The sequence below is a fragment of the Uranotaenia lowii genome, chromosome 2 (assembly GCF_029784155.1).
Source record: "Uranotaenia lowii strain MFRU-FL chromosome 2, ASM2978415v1, whole genome shotgun sequence".
In the NCBI taxonomy this organism is placed as follows: Eukaryota; Metazoa; Arthropoda; class Insecta; order Diptera; family Culicidae; genus Uranotaenia; species Uranotaenia lowii.
In genome coordinates, this window is record NC_073692.1 from 270,802,735 (window position 1) to 270,825,714 (window position 22,980).

The 22,980-nt window shown below is 37.9% G+C and overlaps 2 protein-coding genes across 5 annotated transcripts in view; one reads left to right on the plus strand and one right to left on the minus strand.

The window, feature by feature from the left end:
* The window catches only part of LOC129750014 (endothelial zinc finger protein induced by tumor necrosis factor alpha), a 109,377-nt gene that overhangs the window by 66,465 nt on the left and 19,932 nt on the right, over positions 1–22,980 (minus strand). For all 4 annotated transcript variants that reach the window (XM_055745195.1, XM_055745194.1, XM_055745193.1 and 1 more), the window contains exon 3: positions 17,836–17,862. The gene's annotated coding sequence lies outside the window, so the exon portion shown is untranslated. The remainder of the gene's footprint in view (positions 1–17,835; positions 17,863–22,980) is intronic.
* On the plus strand, positions 16,303–17,173 carry LOC129742635 (gametocyte-specific factor 1 homolog). The gene is made up of 3 exons (XM_055734563.1): positions 16,303–16,589; positions 16,662–16,966; positions 17,073–17,173. Exons 1-3 carry the CDS (start codon positions 16,303–16,305, stop codon positions 17,171–17,173), a joined length of 693 nt encoding a protein of 230 aa, XP_055590538.1.

The following is a 22,980-nucleotide window of genomic DNA, read 5'->3' on the forward strand; positions in this document are numbered from 1 at the left end:
GGATAAAATGGGTCATGAGAAATATCACCAGTGCAATTTTTATAAACTTTTAGGATACTCTGTTTGCCAAGCTTATTTTCATTTTTCAATTTTATTAAAAACGTTTGCTAGCAATAGTTTAAGATTAAATGGTGGTACTGTCAAAATTTGGCCAATATCAACTTGACGTATTTCTGTCAATTTTGCATTTAAAAAACCTGAACACCCCTCATTTTGAAGGTGTTTGTGTATAGAATGTTGCTCCTATTTTGATTTTAGAATTCGCTCTTCAGTTGTCAAAATGCCGTCCAAGGAAGAAGAGCAGCGTATCAAAATTTTGCTCGCGCTCGCGAAAATACGAGCTACTCGCACGCGAAGCTGGCAAAATCGCTAAAAGTTGCCAAATCATCCGTTACAAATGTAATCAAAGTATTTGGGGAACGTTTGTCGACAGCCAGGAAGTCAGGATCGGGGGGAAATCGAAAACCGGAAGCCGCTGAGACGACAAAAAGAGTTGCCGGTAGTTTCAAGCGAAACCCTAATTTCTCTCTCCGAGATGCCGCAAATAAGCTGGGTGTATCGTCTACAACCGTGCATCGAGCCAAAAAACGAGCCGGACTATCGACTTACAAGAAGATAGTTGTAGGAATCAGGACAGAATATGAAGCGTGAAATAGAATGAACCCATAGTTTATGTAGGTTGAAACCATCGGAGAGTGCCCTAAAAGAAATAAGCGTAAGCGTTACATGTCGTGACACTTGAAAATTGAGTTCTCGAGATCGCAGCCTAAGCGTGTGTTTGTGATTATTGTCGACAATTGAAACTGACAATACGGTCCATCTATGAATCAACCTATAGCGAAAGCTGTTGAAGAGCTAAACCAGTGGCAAGCTTTAAGAAAGTATTGGTGAACCAATCATATTCGGGCGAGTCTGCCATGCGGGATGCCGAGCTGAAAAAGGTCAGTTAAGAAAACAGATTTGACGAGAGCCGTCGACGCGTTTCATAGCTCCGAAAAAAAGGAAGCGGGCCTGAAAACATGGCGTCTAACGAGGAGTATTCCGGCCACTACAATAGTGACTCCAAATCGCGATGATAAACAAAATACAACGGCCAAAGCGCGATCCCGGATGCTGTACACGACGATGCTGACGAAGTTTGACTTCGTGGTAATGGACGACGAAACCTACGTCAAAGCCGACTACAAGCAGCTTCCGGGACAGGAGTTTTATACGGCAAAAGGAAGGGGAAAGGTAGCAGATATTTTCAAGCACTTGAAACTGTCAAAGTTCGCGAAGAAATATCTGGTTTGGCAAGCCATCTGTACCTGTGGCTTGAAAAGCAGCATTTTCATAGCTTCCGGGACTGTCAACCGAGAAATTTACGCGAAAGAGTGTTTGAATAAACGTCTGCTGCCTTTTCTGAAGAAACACGGTTGTTCCGTACTGTTTTGGCCGGATTTGGCATCTTGCCATTACGGTAAAAAGTTCCCAAGGACAAGAACCCTCACAACACGCCAGAGCTCCGCCCAATTGATAAATACTGGGCTATTGTCAAGCGGAACCTAAAGAGGACCAAAAAAACTGCTAAGGACGAGCAGCAGTTCAAGGCAAACTCGCTTTCTGCGGCGAAGAAGGTGGACAAGGTAGCTGTACAAAATCTGATGGCAGGGGTTAAGCGTAAGGCCCAACAATTCGGATTTGGAAACGCGGAAGCCTAACTGAATATTTTTTATGAATTTTATACTAATTAAACTTGAAAAAGAAATTTAATTTGATTTTATAAATAAACGATTTCACCGATTTACACGCGTTTTCCCTTGACCAAATTTTGACCGTATCACCGTTTTAATGGAAACAAAAATAAAGTCTTGACACATTTTTAAAGCTTCCATTTTATATTCTTCTCGTGCGTGAATGTTATTTCCATCATGTGAATTACCGAGGCATTCACATTCACGTTATTGGAAAATTTCTGTCATGACCAGGGACGGGATTATGTCATACCTAGTCATGAACCAAAAATTGCGTGACCCATTTTTTCTTCACATGTCGTTAGTTTAGGATTTTTTCGAAATGAAAGCATGCTATGAATGATTATTTTGGTAAAGAAAGATTTTTCCATTATGTCATTGATCATTGAGATCTCCAATATTTCAGGCATGACATGAAGGTTAAAACTGGTCATGACATAGATCACCAGTGCAATTTTTGGCTGCTTCGTTTGCCAAGCAAATTTTCAATATGCTGTAATATGACAAACGCTAACTAGCAATAGTATTTAAAAAAAAAAATTAAAATAGAGATAAGTGTTTGCTGCGCCTTTTTTAAAGATTCCATTTGGTTCCCAAATTTCATTCATTGCTCACTCTTCTCATACGTGACATTTATTTACCTCACGTGAATATGAATGGTATTTTCATTCACATGATAGGAATGTTTCTGTCATGACATGACCCATGACTGATCATATTTTCTTGGGTATAGTGATCCAAAATAGATTTCGCCGTCCATATGAATGAATGAAAATTTTCAAGCCTGGTCATGACATAATCCATGACTGATAATTTTTTCTGTGGGATAGTGATTCAAAATAAAATTTCGCCATCCTTATGATTGAACGAATATTTTCAAGCCTGATCCTGGCAGTATCTCTTAAGAAATGATCAAATTAAGTCATGAAACGGAAAGCAATATAGTATCCGGAAGTGAGTGAGTTGGATGAATAATTTAGTAGTTCCTTTCCTCGAGATTCCGTAGGAAGTAAATAAGCGAATAGTTGAATATTAATTTTTATTGAAAGAATTTTAAAAATGTATCTGACTGTGATTGTTGTTTATTAATGACACATCGAGGATGATGATGTTGGTCAGGATGGCGAAGTTGTAGGAGTTAGGATTTGGAGAAAAATCTAGTAGGCCATCAAATATTAAGTGTAATCCTGGCCTGACAGTATCTACCTACCTACCTAAGGGTCCAGCGCCGATTGACCGGCGCATAGGGCTGAGATAAAAGATCTCCACTGCTGGCGATCCGGAGCCAGCGTCTTCACTTGCTGCCAGCCAAGGTTCTCGTCAACTGTGCGGATTTCAGCGGCTAGACTTCGCCGCCACGAGCTTTTGGGCCTGCCTCTTCTTCGATGCCCATCTGGATTCCAGTCAAGCGCCTCTCTGCAAATCTCGTTTTCATCTCTTCGCAGCGTGTGCCCAATCCATCTCCACTTACGTTCCCGAATCTCGATTTCTAGCGCCTTTTGATGACACCGGCGATGAAGTTCAACGTTTGAGATCCAGTTGCCAGGCCACCAAGCGCGGATGATGTTCCGCAGGCACCGATTCACAAAAACTTGCAGTTTTCGCGTCGTCACCGCATATGTGCACCAAGTCTCACACCCGTACAGCAATACGGATTTGACGTTTGAGTTGAAGATTCGGATCTTAGTTCGTAGAGAGATCTGGCGTGACCGCCAGATGTTTCGGAGACTCGCAAACGCAAATCGGGCTTTTCTGATCCGGGTTTCGATGTCCTTCTTGGTACCACCATCAGGCGTAATCTGGCTACCAAGATACTGGAAGCACTCCACTGTCTCAACCTGTTGTCCAGCTACCACGAAATTGGAACGATTTTCTGTATTGATTTCCATCGACTTGGTCTTTCCGACATTGATTTTGAGACCTGCTGCCTTGGAGCTTTCGGTGAGGTCGTCGAGTTTGCTCTGCATGTCTTGTTGTGTTTGGGCGAGCAAAACAATATCGTCTGCCAGGTCAAGGTCGTTCAGTTGCTCCATGGTTGAAGGATTCCACGGCAATCCTCGGTTTGGTCTACAGTCAATCGATCCAGTCAAGATCTCATCCATTACGATGAGAAAAAGCAGCGGTGACAAAATACATCCTTGTCTCACTCCAGCAGTTACCGGGATTGGTTCGGACAAGACACCGTCGTGTAAGACCTTGCACGAAAATGCCTCGTACTGTGCTTCGATGAGATGGACTAGTTTCTCTGGGACCCCTCGTCGTCTAAGAGCAGCCCAGATGTTTTCGTGGTTCAGTCGGTCAAATGCTTTTTCGAAATCAACGAACACCAGCAGAAGAGAGTCCTGGAATTCGTTGATTTGTTCCAGTATTATTCGTAGCGTTGTGATGTGGTCCACACATGATCGTCCGGATCGGAATCCAGCTTGTTGCCGTCGGAGTGTAGCGTCGATTTTCTCCTGGATCCTGTTCAGGATCACTTTGCAGAGTACTTTAAGGGTTGTACAGATCAAAGTTATGCCACGCCAGTTACCGCACTCTGTTAGGTCTCCTTTCTTTGGGACCTTTACGAGGATACCCTGCATCCAGTCGGCCGGGAATGTTGCAGTATCCCAAATGTCAGCGAAAAGACGGTGCAACATTTGTGCTGACAAGGCAGGGTCGGCTTTGAGCATTTCAGCAGGAATGCAATCGATTCCAGGCGCTTTGTTGGATTTCATGTCCTTGATTGCCGCTTCTATTTCAGCCAGCGTGGGCGCTTCCGAGTTGACGCCATTAATGCGACTTACTGTGGGCGCCTCGAGCTGCGGGTTCTGTTGGCCATTGCTATTTGTAACTCGGAAAAGTTGATCAAAATGCTCAGTCCAACGCTTGAGCTGATCTGTTCGATCTGTCAGCAGCTGACCTGCTCGGTTTTTCAGCGGCATTCTTGCATTAGTCCTTGCACCACTAAGGCGGCGAGAAATATCATATAATAATCGGATATCTCCAATGGCGGCGGCTCTTTCTCCCTCTTCGGCTAGGGAGTTTGTCCAGGCTCTCTTGTCTCGTCTACAAGCTCGTTTAACTGCCTTTTCCAGCTCCGCATATCGTAAGCGGGCGGCTGCTTTGGCTGACCCGGTACATGCCTGCTCAATTCCGACTTTCGCCTTTCTCCGATCATCGATCATCCTCCAGGTTTCATCCGACATCCATTCACTTCGTCTTCCACAAACTTTACCGAGAGTACCATGGCTCGTCGTGATAAAGGCATTCTTGATTCCACACCACTGTTCTTCGACTGTTCCGTCTGTCGGCAGTTCCGAGGCTCGGGATTCTAGCTGTTCAACGTATGCCCTTTTCACCTCTGGATTCTCCAACCGGCGGACGTCGTATCGACACCCGACTTTCTCCTCGCGCCGTTGGACACGCGCAACCCTCAGTCGTATCTCGCCAAGGACGAGGTGATGGTCGGATGCAATGTCTGCGCTTCGTTTGTTGCGGACATCAAGAAGGCTCCTTCTCCATTTTCGACTGATGCAGATGTGGTCAATTTGATTTTCTGTTCGGCCATCTCGGGATACCCAAGTGACCTTATGTGCTGGTCGATGGGGGAAGAGCGATCCACCGATCACCATGTTGTTGTTGCCACAAAATTCTACAAACAGCTCTCCGTTTTCGCTCATCTGTCCTAGACCATGGCGCCCCATGATGCGCTCAAAGTCCTGATTATCGGAGCCAATCTTTGCGTTGAAGTCGCCCAAGTGGATTTGAATGTCACCCTTCGGAATTCTCTCAACCACGCTGTTCAATTGACTGTAAAACTGCTCTTTCTCCTGCAAATCGGCAACGTCAGTTGGCGCATAACACTGGACCATTGTAAGGTTTCTAACCCGTGTTCTGAATCTGGCTACGATTATTCTTTCGTTTATCGGTTCCCATCTTATGAGGGCCGCATGGGCCTGCGGGCTTAACAGGAAACCAACTCCTCGTTCCCGAGTAGCATGTTCTCCTCGTATGCCAGAGTAAAGCAGTACTTGCCCGGACTGTGTCTTGTGTTCTCCAGTGTTAGGCCAACGGACTTCGCTCAGTCCCAATATCTCTAGCTTGAGGCGGCTAGCTTCTCTAGCAAGTTGAGCCAGCTTTCCTGGCTGGGCAAGGGTCAAAACATTCCAAGTTCCAATTCTAGTCCGTGTTTTCATGCTAAAAGTCGTTGCCAAAGTTCCAATTCGGTTATTTCTTCTCTCAGTTTCTGTAACAATATAAGGTATCAGGAGCAGTAGGTTGTTAGCCTAAAGTCCCTATCCCGCGATGGGGCTGCCATCTTGGACTTAGCTGGCGGGAGCTGCATTTCATAAATTCAGCCGCTTGCTGCAAGACAGACGCTGTTTGAGCCGCCCCTGACCTGGAGAACAGACGCTCGGTTGTTGTTGCACGCCGCCCCTGACCTGGGGAACAGACGCGTGCGGCCACCTTCTCAGTCTGCATGCGACCAAAGCATCCACCGGGGTTGGGTACCCGATCTCCGCTTAGGTTACTCGCACCCCAGCCGGCACCGCGGGGAGGTAGAGATAGGAGTTGTGAATAAGAGGTGATATGACCACTATGGGGTCTCGTGTTGCACATTATCCACCGTTTACCAGCCAGTATCTCGTTAAGACATAATCAAACAATGTCATGAAACGGAAACCAACCTCATTTTTTCCATTGAATCCTAATCACCTATTCACTATAGACACTATAATTTCATATAGTCTGGCAAAGAGAATGACGGGAGCCAGTTGAACTGTCATTCGCGCTGAGCCAATCGAGCAAACTTTCCAAATATTGGAAAATCATGGTTGGAGTACTGAGATTTACAAAGCTTTTCTGGTGTTTCTCTAAAATTTACTTAAGTTATTTTACGAAATTTTCACTATTGTTTGTTCACCTATAAATTTTAATGATAGAAATATTTTTCAAAAGCGATTTCTAGCTGAAGTGACAAAAATAGCATGTAATTTACGAATCTGAGAAACTATTTTCTATTTTGCTACTGGAGAGATTTATGAAGAGCTTGAACATTATCATAGAATGCTCTATTGGCTCCGCGTGAATGACAGTTCGATTGGCTCCTGTCATTCTCTTTGCCAGACTATATGAAATTATAGTGTCTATACTTTTTACTATTTATAAGTTTTTTTGTCAGAAAGACTTTGTGTATTAGTTTTTAAGAACTAGAATCAATTTGTATAGAAACAGTAATTATCTTCTGAAACGTTCCGAATATTGAGGAAAATCAATTACTACCAAAGTGTTAAAAATTCTTATTTAAAAATACGATGAAATTCCAAGGAACCACTCTAACCGATCGAAAGGAAACGAGCCCAGCGACGCTGTCAAAGTCAGTGAAAGGATACCAACCACTGACCTACCGCTGTGAGAAGCCCTGTGTTGTCACTGTTCGTTTACCATTCGAATTCACGAACGCCCAAATGCATGGATGTTCTGTCTGCCATGTCCCTACCTGGAGAAAAGTGTCCACAATGAAGTGAATCGGATTGGTCCGAGGTTAACAATACAGCGTGCCTTTAATAACGCCATGTGCCACTGAAAATCACAATTTTACTGAATCTCTCCTGACAGTCTTCTAGAGTTAATGAAATAGTACGTAATTAATGAATTTTATTTTGCTCCGGGAACGAAGGCCCAACTCCAGTCCGACTTTTGAATGGAATGATAAACCACAATTTAGGTCTGATTGCGATCAGATGTTGGATCGAGAATTCACGAAAAAAAAAACATTACACCCCGCTGTGAAAAGTAAGGTCTAAAAAAAATTACGATGTGATCTCACGCCAGCCAAATCAACCAAGCATCTCAATGAAGTTGTTGATCGATGCCACGAAACAATGACGATGGAACTAATTTGCAGGTCATTCAAAATGCATCTGAAATCCATCAATTATGTCACTCACTTTCCAACGAAGGAGTACTGGGACAAGGCAAATATTTATTCAACCTGAAATCTTGACGTTTTCCCACGGTTTCAATCTAGGTGGGTAGTTCGGGGAGAAAATTTGTGTGTATGTATAGTTTTATACTTATATTTAGTTTCGAATATTTTATGAATTGACTAAAGATATATATATTCCTTTGGTATATATTGTGATATTCCAGCTGGCAATAAATTTGGAATCAATCATCTTTCAAATGAAAACTCCCTCTCTAGAAGGGGGGAAAGGGGTTTCACAAACAAAAGAAATATGTTCAAATAACTCGAGAACTAATCAAGCAAACAGAACAAAATTTGGCATGCGAGAGTATATGGACAGGAAAAATATTTTAAGGATGGTTTGAGACCTCTCCCTCCTTCCATGGGGGCTCCCATACGATTTCCGCACAATTCGAGAACTTATCAAACAAATGGAACCAAATTTGACATGGGTAGTTATTTGGGTACCAAATGTTTCTATGATTTATTGGGACCCCTCCCACAGAGAACAGACGTACAAGCTCGAACAAAAAATCGTCAAAAAAGTGTGTAAAATTTCAAATGCTATCACCAAAAAAATATGTTAGAAATTGACTACAAACAGTGCCATCTATTGCGCCGTTCAAAAGTTACAAATTGCCCAGTTTTCGAAAAGGGGTAATCGAATATAAACTCACAAAAAATCAATCCAATGTCTCAGTAAAATGGAGGGCTTTAAATTATTGCTTAATAAAGAAATCAGAGTTACTTTTAACTGGGTGAAATTTCACTTCTTTATTTTTGCACTGCTATGACAGTGAAGATAACCAACAGCTTTGGTATGAGTTTTCGCACTTCTTGAACAGTAATTTATGTTAGAAAATGCATCACCTATGTCTAGTCAAATACAAGAACATTCTTGACGATCAGTTTCACCCAGCAGTACTGATTCTAGGCATCTCAAATGGGGATACTTTCACATATCACTTTAGCATTCAGCTGTTTAAAACTTTGTATTTCTAACAAATTTGAAGGAAAAAGATAATAACTTTTATGATTATTTTTTTCATGCAACATGATGAACGTATTACGGAACTTCAACAGCGATTTTCTTGAAGCATGCTAAGCAACTCATACGACTTATAGAAAACTGACTGAAAATTAGTCAGCTTTGTTTTGACAGTTCTCTTTGGTGTGCTTGGAGACATTTGGTGGCCCAGCCAAAAAACAAAAATTGGTTCAAAAAGGGTGTTGGGATTTCTACACAACTTTCGTGGGCTAGCTTGTACGTCTGTTCTCTGTGCTCCTCCCTCTTCGATTGGAGAGTTACATAGGGAGGAGGGGGTCTCCCATAGATACCCATAGATCGGAATAAGAAAGAAGGAGTTTGTACGATTTTTAGCATAACTTGAGAACTTATCCAACAGATGGAACCAAATTTGAGTGAAAAGTATTAGTGTACTCAAATGTTTTTTTTTTAATCAAACTAAACCAAACTTTATTTCCATGTTTTCCTTACAATTGATTACATTATTATGTTTATAAAGCTACCGAATACATTTACTAATTGTTTCATGTTTCTCGATCTCTATTCTACAAATAGTTTCTTAATTTCGTACATACTAGCCTTCGGAAATATATTAAAATATTTATTACATGAATTACTAGCCATTGCCCACATTTCAATCTTTTCTCTCTTTCTCCTAGTTTGCGACGCAACAGGTCTTCTGGTTTTGCACAATCAATTTTCAGTTTCCTACGAAGTGTTTGTTTCAACCAGTCCCATATAATCTTGGACTTCGGACAAAGTTTAATTCTATGCTCATTATTGTCATTTGCGCCAGAACACTCATTACAAATCACATTTTGTAAACCTCCGATGTTATAGCTAAACAGTTTTTCTTTGTTTGGGACTAGGTTATTCAAAAGAAGGAACATATTTGAACGGTCTACGCTCGGTATCCACTTCCAGTTGATAGTTGGGATTCCATACAGTGGAGAGACAGGGATGGGGGAGGCAGGCCCCTGCAATGCTTTAGAATCCGTGTGGAGCCATCTCTCCGATTTGAGCTTTTTTGTCAGATTTAAGCTTTTTTGTCAGATTTAAGCTTTTTTTTTCTCAGATTTGAGCATTCATCTCCAATGCTCTCAAGGCAAAAAAGCTTAAATCTGAGGAAAAAAGCTCACTAACACTTCAGTAACAGATTCACTAACACTTAGCAAATAGATGTTGGTCACACGATACATAGACAGATCCTATATCATTGCAGCCCTCCTATACACGTTTTTTTTCAGGTGACCAACATCTTTTAACCAAGTGTTAATGAATATCGTTTTTAAGCTAGAGGACCCAATAATGAGTTCAATCTGAAAACATGAATAGAGGTAGTTATAAAAAAGTCAAATTTTTCTGACTGGTTCGTCTAGCTGACTTATAAATAGGCCTGGTTTCATTTCTACAAGGTAGAAAAGCTGCCCACCGGTAAAATAAAAAAAAATACGGTGATCAAATCGTTCGCAAAATATTTGGACTGCGTGTGGGGATATATTTTGAATTTTTTTTCTAATGAACAGCAAAACGAACTCTTTAGCGATCACCTGGCAGGTTGCCAATCAGAAACTTTTCATTGACAAGTCTCGCCTGTATTTCCCGGAGATAAACAAGAAAAAAAAAAATGAAAAATTCAAAGTCTCGTAAACTTGAGGAGGCTAACAAACTGTAGAAACTGCAAATTACTCAGTTTTTCATAACGATTTACACGATGAATGGAAAATAATACAAAGAAGACTGCCTCAAAATAAGAGCGTTTTCTCTGCAAAGCACTTTAATAGGTCTCACAAAGTTTATGTATATTCTGTTTAAGTTTGATCTGGAATCGTGCCATTACGCAAAAACGGTGGTGTAGTGATAAAATGTCAAATATGAAGTTTTTTTTTGCCGAAGGAGGACAATCAGCTAAATGTGTTATAACTTCGACCAAATTAAAAATTTGGAGTAATTTTGAAGGTCAAGCTAAAGGAAACAGCAAACGTACACTGAACCCAAAATTACACTTGAAAAAAACACTAGAATATTCACTTAAAAGTGAAAACTTAGTGAATTTCTTTATTTCAATTGGCTCATGTACATTTCACTTGCCTCTCACTTAAGTTTTAGGTGATCGAATCAATATTCACTTACTTATCACTTGAGCTTTAAGTGACCGGCACTGAATGTCTTCGATGCTCACTTGAAATTCACTTGACCAGTCACTTAAGCAAAACTTCACTTGCCCATTACTTAAAATTCAAGTAATTTTTTGCATAGCGAATGTCAACAATGTCAGTATTGATTGTTTTATTGTTGTTTGGAAAAGAAACAACAGAGGCTTGTTTGAGTTTTTAGGTGCAGAATTAGAATAATTTATAATTTTTAAACAATTATATTTTTCCATAGGTCGACAAAAACATCGTGTGAATCGGTTAAAACGTCACAGTGACCTTTTTCAAAGCAATCAGGTTTCGGATACGATTTCCGATGATGATTTATTTTGCAAGTATTCAAGAGCAGTGAAATTGAAGTAGGTATCATGCAAGCAACAAATGCTTGTTAAATTTATTTTTTTTATTATTTCAGAAAAGATTAACCAGAATGTCTCGTCAAAGTGAGGAAGTGAATGATTTTTTCAAGCTGAAACTTCTATTTGAACCCAAATAAGGAAAAAAAGTGAGGTTTTTTTTACGTTGTTTTTTTTTAAATAAAAAAATGTTTTGAAGAAACAAAGTTGATTCATGTTTGATATTCCGAAATTTCACCTAAAAACCACTACAACTAAAAGATATTAATGACCTGAGCAAACATTTGAAATTGACTTTGCCACTCACTTGAAATTCACTTGATCGGTCACTTAAAATTCACATGAATCTACGAATGGCCAAAACTCACTCCAGATGTCACTTACCTTTAAAGTGAAAATTATTTCCAGTGTAATCAAAAATAGCCTTGATTTGAAAAAAAAGGTGGTTCATAGTATGCATTACAGATGACGCATGTGTTGCCCAAACATTAAAGTCGAAAAAAAATTTCATTGGACGCTATCTCAAAAAAAATGGCAACGTCGATAGAACTGTTCTCGCATAAGGAAAGCTCAGTAGGCCCATGGGTTGCTACGTTTTTGCTCGTTTGAAGTGTGCGTAAAAACACGCTCTCAAACCATTGGGCTCGCTATACATGGGAATTCTCTTTCTGGGTTTCTCATGTATAGTTAGCTAATGCAGAGCAAAGGCGGGAGCAATTCATGGGAGCTTTTCATCAACATGCCCTCTAGCCTAAAATTTCAACACCTATCAAGCTTTCTCCTATTGGCGCACTAATGCCTGTCTATCCACCTTTCTTTCAAATTCTATAAAATAAATTCTCTCTAGTTTTCATTCCGCCGCACATGCCATTAAAATTATAATCATATCTCAAAAACCACTTGATAGAACATCACAAAAAATTGTAGATACATGCAAAACATTACAGGTAACTTCGCTGAAAATTGCGTCAATATACATCCATGCATTCAAAAGTTATTCATAAAACAAAGTGTTGCTTTTTTTCGAATACACTCCTTAATTTTGCTATCATGCCTTTAAAGTTAAATGTGATATCATTTTGTCCGAATGAAGAATGCCAAAATTTGGGTCTCACTTTTCAAGTACGGATACCTCGATTATCCCAAGTGTAGGTTTCACTGAAACCCTAATGATGCCTTGTTTCGCCAAAAAGGTTTGAGAGCATAATGATGCCACTTTAGGTAATTTTTTTTCTGGCAAAATTTGACATGATTATATATCAAAAAACCGTCGTTGGAATATATATGTCGAAATATATGTACGGATAATTAAAACTACCGATACCCTAATGATGCCTAGTTTTGCTATGATAGAAAAACCAACTCTGTAGATAATGCGCACACAACGCTGGTAATGACTTAATTTGTTTTTAGTTCCAAGTAATTTCAAACACCTTCCTTATAAACCTGATTTTTCGTCGTAGTAAATTGAATACCAATTCGTTTTAACATTTTGATGTAACTATTCTGGTGAATGAAACCTTAATAAATCGTTTAAAAAAATCTTATTTTCTTTGTAATGCAATTGTTACTGCTCTCATTGTAAAATTGATTTAAATGAAATATTATTCTCACATTTTTCATTTATTTTTAGAATGTCAGCTAGTCTAGTACTAATATAATTCATTTTTCAAAATATAAATGAGAAAATACAATGCAAATATATGTTTGAAATTTCACTGAATCGAAAAATCTGGAATAGAAAATTGATGTCCTACTCATTAAAATCTATCAATTTTCTGAATCATAAAACCTGCCCAGCCGATGAAGAAAATTTACCTTCCGATTGTAGATACATTTTCCACTGCGAAAACAGCTAGCAAAGTACGAAGACAAGGCGGGGAAACATGCATACGAACATGCCATTCCGTCAGCTGGGTTGAAAATCCGACGCAAGGCCAATCGGGCTTGTCTATCTGTTCAATTTTTGTTTTTGTTTTCATTTCGCGCCATACCTACTACTAACTGGCATAAGAAAAACAGTTCGGTAAGATGAAGCATTTTCATTCATCATTGCCTGCAGAAATCTTTTTATTCCGTTTTGTTTTCATTCAGTTTAAGTCTGGTTTTCATTTTTTGTATATCAAGTGCAGTGTTGAGTCAAGTTAGCTGTTAGAGAGGTGATAAAAATATTTTGTTGATAAATGATTGACTTAAAAAAATTGGATTTATTATGATTCTGGATTCTGAATTCTAATTACTAACTTTCTGTCGAACAGCAAAAAAACGATACAATAACGAAGCAGCGAATTTCAGTCTTCCTCTCCTAGGTTTTGTTGATCATTTTCTAATATCGTTTACCTCTGCGTGCCCTTCAACGGTAAAACTACTAAACGTATGTGAAAGTGTGATCTGTGATGTTACTTTAATAAAAATCACCGAGCCTTCGGTTAAATTTTTCAAAAATATTTCGATAAAAAACACCGAACTCTCGGTAGCACAAATGCCAAATCTATAAGCTCTTTACAGTTTGTTCGATAAATATTACCAGTTTTTGGGTAATTGTTAACCAATATTACCCGTTCTTATCACAGTATGACCTGTCTTGAAAGATAATACCGAATTGATAAACATACTTCGCATGCTAAGAACTCGGCAAAGAAAAGCCTTTTCTTCGGACAAAACGGGAAACTTAGAGTTTCGTAATTTATTTTAACGATCTGCTATTTACCGAACGGCCACAGCATGTAAAATTTATTGATTACTCGCTAAATATAATCAGTTGATTGGCTTAAATTACCACTCATTCGGTACAAAATTATGAATATTCTGTAAAAAATTACTGAACATTTAGTAATTAAAACGTCAAATTGATATATTTTTTACATTTTTTTCGGTGAATATTGCGGTATTTTAGCGATAGCTATCGAGCTCCGTTTCTTTTCGTTGATTGTTCAGTGAAACTTTTTTCCCGCTTTGCCTTTTACAGTTGCTGGGTCGTGCAAAAAATTATCGTACTGATCAACGTACTTCGCATGTTGAAAGTTCGATAGAAACTATCGGTTTCGGCGATTCTCGTTTACTGTGTTTAAAAATATTGTTTTTTGTTAGCTGACGATGACGTCCCGTAGAATGAAAATTCTGGTTACTTTAGTAAATACCACTAGACTATTTGACAGTCAATAACGATACATGTATGTATTTGTTAAAAGCTGCTGATTGTTTTGTAAAAATAACCGATTAATGAGTATAAGCTGTGAGCGTGCAATATTAAGATTCAATATTGATTCGTTTCAATTAAATAAAAACTTTATCCTAAAATAGACACATACACCCTCGTTTTTATTTAACTATTTTTGGTTGAAAAGTAATCATTTTCTGGTTTTCCCTGCAGAACTGCCAATATGATTATTATTCATCAATATTCTAAGGTATGTATGTCCATTTTCGCAAACCAACACGGAATGAAGGACCCCGAGAAAATCAGGATTTAAGCAAGCGGAAAATCGCGTTGATATTCGTTAAGGTGGGTTTCTTCAGCGAAAACGATAATCCTTACTTTTGACAGGTGTCTGAGAAAATATATTTTAATATTTAGAATTGGCTCAATCGTTGTCAGAACCTTGGTGGAAGAATCAACTTTACGGAAGCAGCAATGTTGATTATGAGTTACAGTCGCAAGGTGGACTATTTAGAGGACATGGTACTACATATGGACGGAGATCAGAAAGGCCGAGAAGAGTGTTTAAGGGAAGAAGATGGCGATGCAATAGAAGGCCCTAATAACCAGCGTTCTACCGGAATAGAAACGAACGATAGACCTCAACACACATCCTTTAGCTGATGGTTCTTCAATGTCGGTCGCTCAAGGGCACCGTAAACTTGAATGATCCCAGACGGCCAAAATCTTCCTCTCGACTTACCCTGGAGGATGAAGGCATCGGGGCGGATCGTGAATCGCTGGGCAAAGGATCACCGCTCGTCTTTAGCTCCGGACCCGATCGGCACCGGCACCGCGGCACTGGCCCCGAGGTAAGGACATGTTCTCATTTACAGTCTCAGTCCGAGAATCCGAAGAATCCGGAACGGTTAAAACGAGGCTGCCACGTCTGATTTTGAAGATTGCCACAGCTTCGACGAGTTCGCGGACATACTGGCCGGACCGCACGGCTAGTGTCTGTACGGTTTGGCGCCGATGAGTAACAGTTAACGTTCGTCCCGGCTTCTACGCCGGAAACTGAATTTTTTGTCTCAAGTCCTTCTCTTAACATGGGCGATTCAATTTTCCTGCAGCTCCCTAGAGAATACCAGTTTTGAACATGAAATCATGCGTGGCCAGGGATAACAAAGCTGTGGATCTTGAACTCCCGAGAAAACTAAGTGCAGTAAATGTAATTTCTATTTCAACTTTCCAGGTTTTCTCATGTTGATCTGAACGATATCCATATCCATATCATCAACATGGGGTGGACCCGTTCCAGGTTTAGCGGAAGACCTCTATGCCGCACAAGATTCCCTTTCGTCATACGGAATTCCAAGCCATAAAGTAAAATCATGACACGGTTCCAGGATCAGTAGTGAGCAACCGGTGCCTGTTGTCGCGTAAAATTTTAATTTCACGAAACATTGAAATCTAAAAATACAGCGACGAACATAGTCTTGATAATAAACAAAAAAAAATCAAAATCAAGTTTTGCTGAGTATCAAAACTGCAATTTTCATCAAAGGAAAAATCCTTTTTAAATTTCAAAAAAAAAAAATACCATAACGCGGGAAAAGGTCGAAAATAGTTACTTTTCAACCAAAATTGGTTAAACAAATACAATTTTCCCATATGTTTGGATAACGTGCCGCTAAAAAACCTACCTCTTTTCTGGTAGCAGCTGAATTTGTAATTCGAAGCTGATAGGTAATATAATAAAAATTTGATCAAATTTAGAAAACTAAAACTAGCTAAAATATTTACCTGTAACAAGTTTTTGCATTTTATGTACCTATATTAAATAACGGACCTACGTACCATACTAAAACATGCGTGAGCACTTTCGAATTATCAATCATCTACAATCAGTATCAGGAACAATCGAAATAGAGAACACTGAAAATGTCGCAGCGGCCCGAACTCGTGCAGTGTCCTTATGACCGATCCCATTTGATACAACCTCACGCCATGCCGAAACATCTGTACAAATGTCGCAAGAACCATCCCTGGATCAAGCTTGCTTGTTGCCCATTCAACACTGCTCACCGTGTTCCGAAACCGGAATTGAAGCTGCACACGGCTTCCTGCGAAGATCGTGCGACGTTTGAGGTGTACAAATACTGCGTAGCTAGCGAACCGGAAAAGCGACCCTTCGAAGAGCGGGAACCCAGATTGATTTACAATGATCGGCCACCGGTATTGCCGGATCCGCCGCGGGTTCCCGTTCCGGAGTTGCAATATTACAACGAATCCGTCGACAGTGGGGTTTCCTCCGCCGGTAGTGGTAAGACTTTGCTCGATGATGATGACGAGTGCTGGGACAATTGCAACGAACCCGCCTACAATCCACAGCAGTACTGCCGAAGCGCGAACATCATACGGAAGGCAACGCTCATGAAACCATCGCAGAAGAAGCAATTCTATCGGGAGGAACAGAAACGGCTGTCGGAGCTAAGGCAGAGAGAAAATAGCAGCAGTCGCAGTAGTAGTAGCAGCAGGAATAGTTTGGCAGATGACGAGTTGGATACGTTCAGTGCATCGTTTGCTAGTGGAATGAAAATTCAATGTAATTGATAAAAACTTTGTAATAAGTTGGGATTGTAAAATACATTAAAAAATAAAGTCAATAATGTTATAGCCAAATAATCCCTTTGTATCTTCCTTAATTCCAGGTCAATTTTATGGCATTGATATCAACAAAAATCATTTTTATCAAAGTTTAGTGGGAATGTATATCCAAGATTTGGACGAGGTCTCGCCAACAAGCCATTAAGTTTTACTGATAAAAAAGCTTTGTGAGCACCTGTTCCTAAACCAGGACAAAATCTAGCTAAATTTTATTCAGTTCCGTCTAAACTATTTTTGGAGTGTAGGTAAATCCGAAAAAAAAGTTAAGGTAATGGGGCTGCATCCAGGGCTGGAAAACAGAAATTTAAGAAAAGAAAAACGCTCAAATGTCAAATTGGTCTGATTAAATCACCGACCAGTGGGCCGGTTACAAATTTTATTTCTTTAGAATGATCATTATAATTTTTTTTTAAGTCTTTAAGGAAGTTTTGCATTGAACAGAGGTATACAAATTTCATTAAACTGAGCCATAACATAATAGTTTTTTTTTTATTTTGTTTGGTTCCAGCACGAGTTTTTATATTTAACGATTACCTACAACTCTTTTCAAAATGTGCTCAGTTTTTTTTTGTCAAAAAGTAAAAAAATGCAGCAAATTTGTATTTTCCGGACCTAGGGCTGTATGAATTCAGAAGTGAAATATATCAAAGTTTCAACAAAGAAAAAATAAAGAAATTAAATTTAAGTTTCAATCAACTTCCAGTAGGTAATTCAGTTTTAAAGGAATTTCCACATTAAAGTTTGACAATTATATTGTTAAATAAAAAAACAAATTTTTAAAAAAATATTTTCAGTTTTTTTACTTACCTTTTAGACGTTACCAGAGGACAAAAACTGCAAATAGGAGAAAAAAAACTCTTTAAAGACAATATTTTTATTAGAATTCACAATTTGTTGGAATCGGGATGTTTGCCTTATTACTCATTGTGCAAAATGGATACGATAGATTATTGACAATTCGATACTTTCAATGAGGCAGTGTTAGTCGAAATGAAATTTAAGGTAAAAATACTGATAAGAAAATGTAAACTATCTCTTACTAATTAAGTCCTGTTACGGTAGTTGATTTTTTTATGGATTAGTATGACCTGTTGAATGAAGGTATGCCTATTTGGGATTGAAGGCATTTCAATTGAACCCGCAAGTGTAGGGATGAATCATCCCAGAAGATGAAAATCCCGTATAAAATAATAAAAAAAAGAAATAGAACCCGCAACGTTACAAGGTTAAAGTTGTCAGAATTTTTCAAGCATGTTCCCGGGCCGGACAAATCCGGGCTATTTTTTTTTTCTAAAAACCAAAAATGCGAGCAATACCCGTGCAAATTTGGTCAAAATCCAGATATTACTCAACAAAAATCAAGAAGAAAAAACTTGAAAAAAAAGTTCTATTAAAACTCATTAGCAGATTTGAAATCGTAGTTTAAGCTTCTAAAAAACCTTTCGTGATTATTTTTATTAAGCTTGCTAAAAAAAAATGTTTAGACGCAAGAATATAAAAAAAATACAACCGAATTGGTCTTTGTTGTTTAATTTATTTATTTATTTATTTATTTATTTATTTATTTATTTATTTATTTATTTAATCAAAGAAATATGTAGAGTAAGGTAATTCAATTCCTTTTAAATTACTACATTTAGTTCTGCTAGGTTTGCTTAGAAGTTTCGATTATACTATACTAACTAAATTCTTGTGGTGCTTTCTGATACTTTAACTTACTGGTCCCCCCCATTGAAAAAGAGACCAAATATAAACATGTTCTGTTTGAGACCAAATATAAACATTTTCTAAGTCGGTATTCATGACATCTATTACATTTCCTGGTAAATTACGAGCAGCACAAAAATAAATTTGGACATCATCGGCAAATATATGAATATTACTACTTCTACAAGATGCAGGCAAGTCATTTATAAATAAAGAGAAAAGTATTGGTTCCAGAATTGAGCCTTGAGGAACCCCTGATATAACCGGAGCAGTGCATGACCGAGATTCATTACACGAAACAAATTGTATTCGATTCTTCAAATAGGAATCTAAAAGCGAAACCGAACTTCTTGAAAACAGAAATTGGTGCGACAGTTTTTTGAGAAGTTTTACATGCGAAACTCTATCAAATGCTTTCGAAAAATCTATGGTCAACAACACTGACAGTTGCTTTTTGTCAACGGCACTGTGAATATCATCGAGCACTTTGGCTAAAACTGTAGTTGTACTGTGTTTAGATCTAAATCCTGATTGAAAATCACTGAGCAGATTCATGGTGTTTAAAAATGATTGAATTTGCAATTTTATTATACGCTCGAAAACCTTAGAAAGAACGCATAGGATGCTTATTGGACGAAGGTTAGAGAGGTCTTTGCTATTAGATTTCTTCTTTATAGCTAGGATTTTCGTTATTTTCCAAGCCGTTGGAAATTTACTAGACCTTATGATGGTATTAAAAAGCTTACATAAAGGATATGACAAAGATGGTAAAAGAAACTTCAAAAACTTAAGTGGAATTCCATCTGGACCAACGGCATTCGATTTTATTGAAATTATTGCTAGTATTATATCGTTGGTGTCAATAAAGGTGAAACAAAAACCACTATCGTTTAAAGGCAGAAGGGGTAAATTTTCATCGTCAGAAGTGAAATAAGAGGCAAAGTATTCATTGATCTGGTCGCTGGAATGGTTGAAGACTTCGTTATTCGTGGATTTAGAATTAGAGTTTTAATTTTCTCCATAGTTCTTGGTTTGAATTGGCTTGTGACAGACGATTAGAAACGGTATCTATTTTGACACGCTTTATTTTGTTCGTCACCAAATTTCGTAATCTTTTATATCGAGCAAAGTCGTCCTGCAGTTTAGATCTAACCCAACAACGATAAGCAACATCTCGAATTCCTATAGTGTTTTGAATATCTTGATTAAACCAAGGATTACGCCTCGGAGAAACTTTTTCTAAAGGGACGAATGCATCAAAAAGTTCAAGAATACGCGTGTTTAAAATGTGAAGAACAAGGTCAGGATCATCAATCTGGTCGCAAAAAGTCCAATCATAGGAATTAAATGAAGAATTTAAAAGATTTCCGTTTATATTTGCGTAATCTCGATAAAAAGAAGAACTAGTTTGGGGTATTCGACTAACATTCAACGATCCATAAATTATGTCATGTTTGGAAAACCCAGGAGCAGACACTTGATCGTGTTTCATTATAAGGTCATTTTTATTTGTAATCAAAAGATCTATTAAAGAACTTCCATTTGAGTGGAAGTGAGTTGGATTAGTATTAATGCAAGAAAATCCTAGGTTATCCAAAGTGTCTTTAAAATTGTTTGTTGACTCGCAAATGTTTAACAAATTAGTATTGAAGTCTTCCACTAGGATAATGCTTTCGTACATCAAAGAGATATCGGTAAAAAGATCATAAAGTTTATCAGAGCAAACATTTCTAGGAGGGTTGTAAAAAATAGCTAAAAGAAAAGTACAACTGCCAACAGCAACTTCTGTGCACAAGTATTCGGTTTTGTCCTGATGGTCTGAAATGATTCTCGAGGAAGCAACAGGGGTACATTTGATATCACTTCTGAAGTAGATAGAGATACCTCCCCCTCGGGCATAAGATCTATCATTACGCAAAAGTTGGTAGCCATCAATCGCGATATTATTATCAGTAATTGTACTATTTAACCACGTTTCGGTTAAACATATCAAATCAACTTTACTTTCCACAAAACAAGCTGTTAATTCATTGAACTTAGACATTTGTCGGGCACAAAGGCTTTGAATGTTAATGTGGCAAAGGTTAAGTTTATCAGACGGTAGAGAACAGTTTATAACGGTTCGCGGAATGTAAATGTCACTTTGGTTGTCAGGAGCATTGTTTATATTAAAAGGCATCAAAAATAAAGAAAGTACTTACAAGAGAGCATAGCTTTTTCCTCCCCAAATTGACCAGTAAGCTAGGATTGTGTTCAGAATCTATCACTTGGTTATCCATTTTTCACAAAAATTAAATTTTAATAACCGGTGTGTAAACAAAAAGCATAAGTCCATGTCGGCTAGCAGCAGCAGTAACCCATCGATGGTTCCCAGCAGCAACCCATCGTGCGACGTAATCAGCATCCCACCCACGCAGCAGCTCAGCAACATAACTTTAGGAAGGAGATGGAATCATGGATAGCTTAAGGATCGGAATCAGGGGATACATGGGAAGGATAAAGAAAAGCTTAAAAGGAAGGGTTTAGATTTTGTTGTTTTGACTTTCAGGAGAGGACGGATTCAAGGGAAGTAAGGATAGGATTCGAGGGATAATGTTGGAAGGAATAAGATATAAACAGGGAAAGGTTCAGCAATCAACTTGATCAATCGACGTTATCAGTTTTGGTGGTTTTTCAGCTGATGTTTTCACGAACACGAGCCCATCTTTCGTAAACACTGATTGAATCTATCCAGACCGTTTGAGTTTCAGTAGCTCTCCCTTGGCTAATAGAGTGAATAAATCCGTGCAAAATTCGGGCTTTTTCAATTAAATCCAGGTTTTTTCAATGAAATCCGGGCAACCAGGCCGGACCAGACTTTTCCCAAAAATTGTATCAAAAATTCAGGCAAACCCGGATAAAACCACGCAATCTGGCAACCTTATGCAAGGTACAAATGAGATTTATTTTTTATATACGGAAAATAAAAAAGGTAAAATTAAGGGTTGCCACTTTCAAATGAGTACAATATAAGCTGCACACTGCTTCTCCTCCCCCACTTTAATTTCACTGAACAAAATTAGATGTATTTCGATAAATTTGAATTAAAAGAAGAATAATAAATTTTTTTAACAAACCTTTCCAATATTTATAGAACAACCAGCAAATCTATAATATTCACTGCAAAAAAAAAGTTAATAAAAAGTAAATTGTCATAATATGTATATCTGGTAGTTTGAAATTGCCACTTTCAAAGATCTTTAAATAATTTCTTGTCATAAATGTCATAATATAAATGAAAATTATACACACGTTGTTGAGCTTCTGAATATTAGTGCTAGGCCAAACAAAAACTATAGTTTTGCGATAAATTTTTGTTAATTTATGCTTTGAATTTCAAACTGATTAACGGTGATTAAATATTTCATTGGAGTAATTTACTGATTTTTTTTTTCAATTTTAATTGATTTGCTCTTGAATTTCAGGTTATAATATAAAATTTTCAATTTTAATTGTACTGAAACAAATGAAATAGCAACAAATAAGTTTTGAAGAAAGAGAAAAATCGTTTTTTTTTTCATGTAGGTACCTATTCATAATTCCAAGCTCTTGAAATGATACTGATTTATAATAAAAAACATGGGATGAAGCCATTAAGTGTTAATTTACTGAAGAGTATTTATCAACTGAAATTGAAATAGTTAAACTTTCAGATGTAGAGTATCAAACCTTGAACTGGATGTAAACTAAAAATTTCAAAATTATTATGTGGATGAGCTGAAAGCAGTTTCGGCGATATAATTGGTGTAGATCTTGAAATCCAGCAGTATAAGTCAAACGTCACAAAAAGCCTTCGAATGTTAGCTTTTTTGCCGAACAAATAATCGATTGATAACGGGAAAGTTTTAATGCACAAGGGAAAAATAAAACATATAGGCAAACTAATTTTGGAAAATTTTTGCGTCCTTAACTCGATTTTTTTTGTCAGATTTTTTGTCAGAAAACTAAATGATTGGTTTAAAGTTTAATCGATCAATGATAACTGATGCACAACAAATAATTATAATCTATGAATTATCTTTTATCATTCATCAATGCAGATTTTAGGGAAGAATGCCACTAAGTGACAAATTCCTGAAAAAACAATACAGATTTTGTTCCTTAGAAACATCGATTTGAAAAAAAAATTAACATTTTTTTTAATTCAATTATTTTGTCGTCCAATTACTCACAGTCTTCAGAAAAATTGAGCATGAAATAAGAACC